This window comes from Crassostrea angulata, chromosome 6 (assembly GCF_025612915.1).
Source record: "Crassostrea angulata isolate pt1a10 chromosome 6, ASM2561291v2, whole genome shotgun sequence".
NCBI classification, from domain to species: Eukaryota; Metazoa; Mollusca; class Bivalvia; order Ostreida; family Ostreidae; genus Magallana; species Magallana angulata.
Window position 1 is genome coordinate 52,105,406 of NC_069116.1, and position 8,101 is coordinate 52,113,506.

At 34.8% G+C, this 8,101-nt stretch overlaps 1 protein-coding gene across 1 annotated transcript; it reads right to left on the reverse strand.

Annotated features, from left to right (window-relative positions):
• Positions 1-341: 341 nt before the first annotated feature.
• Positions 342-7,723, reverse strand: LOC128189813 (uncharacterized). The gene is made up of 2 exons (XM_052861578.1): positions 7,589-7,723; positions 342-3,608 (listed from the first exon to the last, which is right to left on the reverse strand). The coding sequence occupies exon 2, from the start codon at positions 3,573-3,575 to the stop codon at positions 867-869; it is 2,709 nt and encodes a 902-aa protein (XP_052717538.1). The 5' UTR covers positions 3,576-3,608; positions 7,589-7,723; the 3' UTR covers positions 342-866.
• Positions 7,724-8,101: the final 378 nt, after the last annotated feature.

The window sequence follows — 8,101 nt, forward strand, 5'->3', positions numbered from 1 at the left end:
GGGCACCAGCTTAAGTGTGGGTTGCCCGTCAATTCGTGCTTAAGGAAAATGCAGCCCGGTTCTTTAAAAATGTGATCCTAAATCCCGATCTACATCACAGACACGTGCCTGTGATCTTCATAGACATTATGATATCCATACCAGCTTTATATGAATGTTTGAAAGAAAACATTTTAACCGAAATTAAAGAAATTTCATAACCTTTTGCATGTTCAGGCCTTTTGTAAAAACGAATTTCCGTCAATCCTTTAGTTTATTTTTTTACAGGGAAAAAGAAAAGAATTACGACCATTTTTGACAAGTTTTAAATGGATTTTAAACTCACAAGTCTTTGCTATGATATTTTGACAAAATCACTCTTTATTATGAAAGTCAACTATAATATTGAATCAACAGATAAATTAAAACAACCGAGCAATATAATGCAATTATATGGATTTCATTTAAACGGTGATTGTCAGACTACCCTGTATATATGTACATCAGTCATGCATATATCATTTTAAACAGTGTGACCATCGCTTCTTTAAAATGTACAGGAAATATTATTATTAAAATGATTTTATTATTGATGATATCATTGTGCAAGTATTTTTTCAACTGAAAAATATGTTTACATCACATACGTACATTGTTCATTTATTGACAAAGTTTATGATATGTACATGTAACAACTAAATAAGTTATCTGTCAACTTCACATTAAGCATGATCATAAATCATTGATATGACATATCACATTCTGCATTTAAACTTCCAATTATCACAGACTGAATATTAAGTCTGTTTAAGTCTGTACGTTTTGATCATCTTTTAATTTAACCCTCCAAACTTACAATATACAAGTATTTCAAATGTTCGATTGTTTTAAATTGTTTTCTCTCTAAACATATGCGACATTTGGACCAGCATCTCTGAGAATAGTTCCCCTCGCAACAAAAGTTGGCTGCTATCATTGTGGACAGTGTCACGGCAATCACACGGCAGGACTACTTCTTTACACCCTGGATCCTCCGGTGGCACCCCCTCTGTCCTGATTTGGAGAATTTTTGCTCGATGTTTCACAGACGCTATTTCCAATGTTCGATCCCAGAATTCATCTGTATTTACATCATCATTACTTTCGTGAAGAATCATACATATACAGCGGGATTCGAGCATTGTTTTGTTCAGGTAAACCATTTGACGACAACCTGGTAGACAATCCTCGTCATTTACGACACATTTTAACTTCACAAATGACTCCAACACAGACCTAACATATTTCTGGTAACAACAACCATCATCACCACAGTTGTGTAAAACGAGAATGTCCGGCGGACTTTCATCGTCCTCCTCTTTGGTCACAGACACATTGAGATGAGAAAAAATTTGACTGTAAGCCGTTAAAAATCTTATTTTTGCCTCTTCCAAATCAGGTTTTCTCAACGAATCCAATGCTCCCTTTATGCACGTATCAACAAAAAATGATTTGTCGGAAATGTCAGGATCCTTTGCGTACTGGAGTAGGGATGAAGTCCGAATAGCATTCTCAAAGTCTCCGACCTTCATATAGTTTTGTGCAAGTTTTTTAATAGTTGCTGAATCATTGCGTTCCACATCAACGATTTGCTGGTAAAATGTTATGGCTTCTTCGTTATAGTCCATTAGTTCGTGTAGTTTCGCAAGCTCTTTGATCGTTTTAGAAGATTTTTCTCCCTTTTGCAATAATTTTTTGAGTGTTGGAAAGCACTGGTTTGTTGTTTTCAACAATGGTATTGTTCCAATGACTGCTGATATAATAGAAAGAGCCTTCCACATGCATTTCTTTGCATCAAATTCTAGTTCTTCCTTTTTCTTAGGGTCAGTTTCTCTATAACTTAAATGAAGCTTGCAAATTGACTGTTGCTCGTATGCGTTGATTAAAGTCATTGGGTATTCTGACGGCTTTCCGCAGTTGTTTGATGTAATGAAAGAAAAATAATCCAGAGCTTCGTCTGGTTTTTCTAGCATCCGGTATATTAACCCTAATTCATATCTTGCAACGTCAAATCCTTCACATATCTCAATAGCTCTTTGAAGGTGTTTAACTGCTTGTGCCAATAACGGATTACCCGGAGACACACATACTGATCTTGGCGATTTCCTCGCGGATATGAAAGATTGCTTCTCAATGTTGGCTGGTGATTGGTTCCGATAAAATGGTACAATCTTTCGTTCCTGAAAGCACGTAGACTCTTGATGAATTTGGTTCCTGTCTACGGTATCCGTTTTGCATTGTGACTTTAAAGGAGACTTTGACGAATTGTCAAGCTTTGGAATCGAAAAATATCTAATACTAGTACTATTAGTTTGATAATGATGTGGAGTAGTACATGTAGTATCATATTTCCCCGAACGGATTTTGTGTTGTTTCATCCAACCAGACGATTTTGATCTTTGAATCTTAGGTTTATAACTAGCTTGCTTCATTTGCAATTGTGCACCATCATGAGGTATTGATTTGCCTGTACAATCCGTGTGTTTTGGAACGACTGACAATGATTCAAATCCTTCTGTCATGCTAAATATACCACTATCGTATGTTGAATCTTGTCTTTCTGGCATGGAATAAAAATGCTGTAAATTTCTACTGCAAGCTGGCCTCGGAGTGGCCACCTCTACCATTTTCTTTAAGGTCAATGCCAAATGGTGCCTTGAAAACGCTGTTTCTCTAAATTGCATAGCACTTTCTAACACTTCTTTCGATTTTTCTAGATTTCGTGTGTACCTTAGATATACGCCATATTTCTCCAAAACGAAGTATTCTTTCGGGCACAACTTTATTGCTTCCTCAAAACATCTCTTTTGATCTATTTTCACCGTTTCTTTCTTGTTTTTGTTTATTACTTCAAATAAATTAGATCTAAATATTATTCTATTCAATTCACACCATGCTCTTGCTTTTATACGACAACAATTGTCAGTTTGAAGTTCTATAATCTCATATAATAGATTGGCGGCTTCTTTCTTTTTCTCATCAGGTCTAAATTGTTCTGGTTTTGTCATATGAAAGATATGTGATTGTCTGCGTAAAGTCAATGCAAGTCCATATTCCCAAAGAATATTTCTTTCCGGTGCCATACCTGCAATTGCTTTCTTAAAAAGTCGCACTGCTCTATCGTAGTGTTGTGGACCTAGTCGAGAAAAACAGTACCCAATTTCTGCAGTCGCTCGAGACTGTGTCCTTATGCTTTTAAAGTCCTTAGAATTTTTCAGAATTTCTAATAGTTCTTTTGAGCGGTAATGCTTTTCAAGCCCCTTGAAAAATAATATTTTGTTGCAATGAGTGATCAAATTTGGTTCGTTCTCTAGCTCTTCAGCATGCTTCAAAGCATCAAATGCTTTTTCCCTGTCTCCTAATCTCCAATGTAGATAGGAAATAAAGTTAAAGTTTCGTACATTCTCTTTTTTCACATCAACTTTCTCGTCTAAATCTTCTTGTAGCTGTTTAAGTTTTTCCTTAATCTTTTCTTTGCTTTGCAGTGCATCGTCCATCACAAACGATGACCACTGTCTGGCCTCCTCCATCTTCTCTTCTTCTTCTTCTTCATCCATTGTCTAATTCTTGTCGGGTCGCCTTGTACATATCTGAGAAGACAATGTGGTTTTTTTAATTGTAAATTTGAAATTATAGTAACAAAACGTCAAGCCATACTAGTTTACTTAACTACTAATAGGTTCAAGAGTACATATTGTCAGGTTTCAATACAACTAAAAATAAAAGGTCAGCAGGATTTTGCATTGCAACACAAATGAAAGTACAAGGATAATACCGTTGGGAAATTGTGCAAGGTATTCCTAGTTCCCCCGAATGGAGAAAAGATGTCAACATTTCCAATATTAAATCTCCGGTAGAAAACTGCTATTGTTCCCTTGAATTTTTCCAACGGAAAAGTGATAATGTACATGTGTTAATGAAGATGTCCTGAATAGTTTCACTTTCATGCATCGATTTTAATTGCACTTCATTCACAGTTATGTGTTTTTTCGTCCAAATGGGCTGCATAAATATCTTAGGACATATCTATATTTTCGAAAATGATATTTACTGTGATTAATTAATTATTAAATCTAATCATAATCGTTCTAAAAGGAAGTAAGGCAGGTCAGAGACAATCTAAGAAGTAATTTGTAGAGTTTCAAATTGCATGATTTATTTCTGTACTATTAAGATACACGTAATCTACCTCACTGTGTGAATTCATCAGCGATCCGTCTAATCACCGACTTTAATTCGCGTGTGAAAAAGTTTCACAAGAGGTTCACCGCAAGGCACCTATCAAATGTCTCTGGTGTATAAAACTTTGTGTATGTAATCTACGTCTTGATCGCGAACATTAATCACCGCGAACCAATTCATATCAGGTAAATCGCAAAATTAAATCACCGCAAAGAAAGTTGGTTTACTGTATGTATAAAGTATGTGAGAGAGGTTGAAGTCGTGAATGATATTTATGATATATGTGTATGTATTCTCATTGTTTACATTGACATTGGGACGCCGTTCTTGTAGTTTTTAAACAAAGGTAGCTTACATTTTAGCTTAGTTTGAACAACAATGTACTTTTTTTTCCAATTTTCGGACGAGTGATAACTTAAATATGACCATCACAAGACGCCTGCTGTTTTAACTCAAACCTATTTCAAAAACTTTAACTTCCTAAAGCGTCATAAACGTATGGCTCATTTTTAACACCCCAGTCTCTTTAGTTCATATGTCTATATATTTACATTTTCCAGTGTCTTTGCCGGTGATAACACTACGTATCGATTTTGTACTATATAACCCATAATACAAATGACGCCAAATTGAGGCGCCAGCGGGGTTTGCTTATTCATAATAAAATATTTAATCGTACGATGGCTTAAAATGATATAAATATAAGTAATTAGGAATCATTCTTTAAATATTATGAAATTATACCTCATAATACTCAAATAATGATTCCTTATTCCTTATATATGTGTCATCCAACATGTGTTACATATTATATAATTATGTTCTCCGTACTTTGTTAACTACTACAGAATTGAACTGGAGATTTCATGGCCTGATGCAATTGAACGTGAAAGTGTGCTTTTAGCTAGGTCTTTGAGGGACGAAGGGGGCATGTTAATCATTTTTCCTTCTTCATAAGCAAAGTAAATATGAAAAAAATTCAAAGTCGTTCAAACTAAGCTCAAGTGTAAGTTACACATGCGGTTTAAATGAACGATGTCGCGGAGTGTGTCAATTTCAAAAAAAATATTTGCAATGAGACTGGACAATTTCATCTGGGCAGTCAGATTATGAATGAACATCACCGCAAGCCACGGCTAATGTGTACATCCCTAATCCATTTATGTAGTTCTCACACCTTAGCATAAGAGGATGTATTATGAATATGTCAATAGTGATTCAGTAAAAGAAGGCAACCTATTGTAAGTTTCCTACCAGTAAATACTGCATTTTTTGGGGGGGGGGGGGGGGGGGTGGGGGGGGTGTGCATGGTTTCCATCCAACATTTTTAATTTCGAATCATTTGGGGACAATTTTATTATTGTATTCATAAAACACTAGTGCATACATATTTACGTTGAAAAGTAAGTGAAGCTAGACAAAGGTAGGTTTGGGGCACATCGCACTGGAGGATCCGGGGGGGGGGGGGGTGGGGGTGGGGTTTGGAACCCCCCCCCCCCTTCCTCTGGGACATATGATTTTTTTTAAACTTGTAATATCTATTTAAAGGCAATTTTTCCCATTTATAACATCATTAATAATATAATTATTTAAGGAATTTCTTATACAACATATTTTTTTCTTATATCAAAAAACCCTAATGATTTTTTTATCGGAAAAAAGTAATCCCCTTCAGCATCCGGTGTTCACTTCCATGAAAAGTATCGCTAAAAACACAGATTTATAATAACATCTACAATGTATTTTCTGCTCTATTTCTTTTTTAAAAATCGATCATAGTTCATACAGTTTTGAACTGACAAGCCATCGAGTAAAACGACGTTCAAGTACGAGTAACCGCATTCGTTTTACTTTTAAAAGCTGCTTTCAAATGTATTGTTTAGTTAATTAACTTAAGTAAATACAATAGAAAAGTTTTACATCGTTTCATACGAAAAATACAAAGAAAATTACATGACCCGCTTATGCAGGTTATGCTATTTTTCTGGAATGCTAGCTACCTTCATACCCACATGAAACACAAAAGAAAGCCTTTTTTTGTTTTTCTTCCAAGAGTCTGAAATTATGTTACAAAAATACCGTGTAAGGGGTTTATATGTAAACCATTATGAAAATACACAACTTTTAAAAACTTTCCTGAATATGATCGCATCTGTCTTTACTAGTGCCGGGTGATGTGGCGCGCCCTTATGGGGACAGAGGTCACATCAACTTCCCCGGGACTACTATATTGCTTGTACATTTGCATTACACATGTTTCATCTATTCAGCAGATCAACTATCCCCAGTTTTTGTCATATCCTATCATTTAGACCTTTATTTAAGAAAGCAATGGATGGAAATCAAAATGGATAGATAGTTCAGAATTTAAACATCAAAGACATAAAAAAGATTACCAAAAAAATCATAATAGCTTGTCGTAATCAGGCTGAATTATTTATTGTTTCTTAGTGGTTCTTTCTGTTAAGCATAGACGCACGTTCTCATTGCTGGAGACTTGGTTTTTTTAAGGCCAGAAATTATGCAAATCTTCCTTACCTAAACCAAAACGCTCAATAATGCAGTGCACTCTGATATTAAAAATAGATATGAAAAAGACATTGACGAGATAAATGTTTATCAAATATAGTTTATTAAATATAATTGTATACGCATGGAAAACGTCCAAAAGGCCTTGTTTATTGACAAATAATGAATTTTGCACCTATTGATTTTCATCAATTGGAACCCCCCCCCCCCCCCCCTTTTCCAAATTGCTGGATCCGCCTCTGCATCGGTCCTAGCGTGACATTTGAACTTAAACAATTTTTTTAAAATTATGTTTTAAATAGCTTTACCCAAAATGCCTTTTTCTTTCCACAGTATCAGTGTGGTGTAACACTCTTTACAAGCAGTTGAGGTGCCAGCTAGGCTATTATTATATATATATAATACGGTAGATCACAGGGGCTTGTCCCGAAGTTTTTTCAACCTTTTATATCTACCACCTCTATACAATAAAATACACAAGTTTTTTCAACCTTTTATATCTACCACCTCTATACAATAAAATACACAAGTTGTGTATTTTATTGTATAGAGGTGGTAGATATAAAAGGTTGAAAAAACTTCGGGACGAGCCCCTGTGGATAGATGTAATCAAATGGGTACAGTTTCACCTTTTGAAAAATACAGTTTACCTGATCGAGTACATATATACCCGTCATATAAACTATATAGTGCATACGATGGTTTACGAAGCTTTTCCCAACTAAGATGTCTTTTGTATTTGTTTACAAGTCTTATGCTACTTTCAATTCTTCCATTGACGTTGTACAATTGTAACTAACCTAATTTTGTTTCATATCATGAAGTAACATTTTATAATATTAATGGTCTAATACTTTACCTTCTAGTTGAGCTTATTATATCATTCCTCAAATGACGTGTACAAACAAAATATAGGTGCACATTAATCAAAACTAATGTATCATTGTTCTCGGAAGTATGCCTACTTTCACTATAGGTACCTTTTTAGAAATCTTTAATGTACGGAAGACCAGAACGGATACGAAACAACAGAAAAAAAAAATAAACAGATTTATAAAGAGTTAGAAGATCAGGCTAGTTTTGGCCAGACTAATTAACTGAGGCACTAGGAGAACTTAAAATTTAATTACATTTATCGCTATATTTAATGCCATTTATCGAAGAAGAATAAATCAAGCGGCATAACTCTAATAATTTTATTAACCAATATTTTATCCAAGCGTGATAACTCTAAATCAATAAGCGCGGGTACTTAAATGTCAATAATGTAATGACGTCATTATTGCGCGTGCAATTATCGATCCGTTAGACGCTGCCGATATCGAATATGTACATATGTATTATATACATATATCATATTTTTTTATGCTAT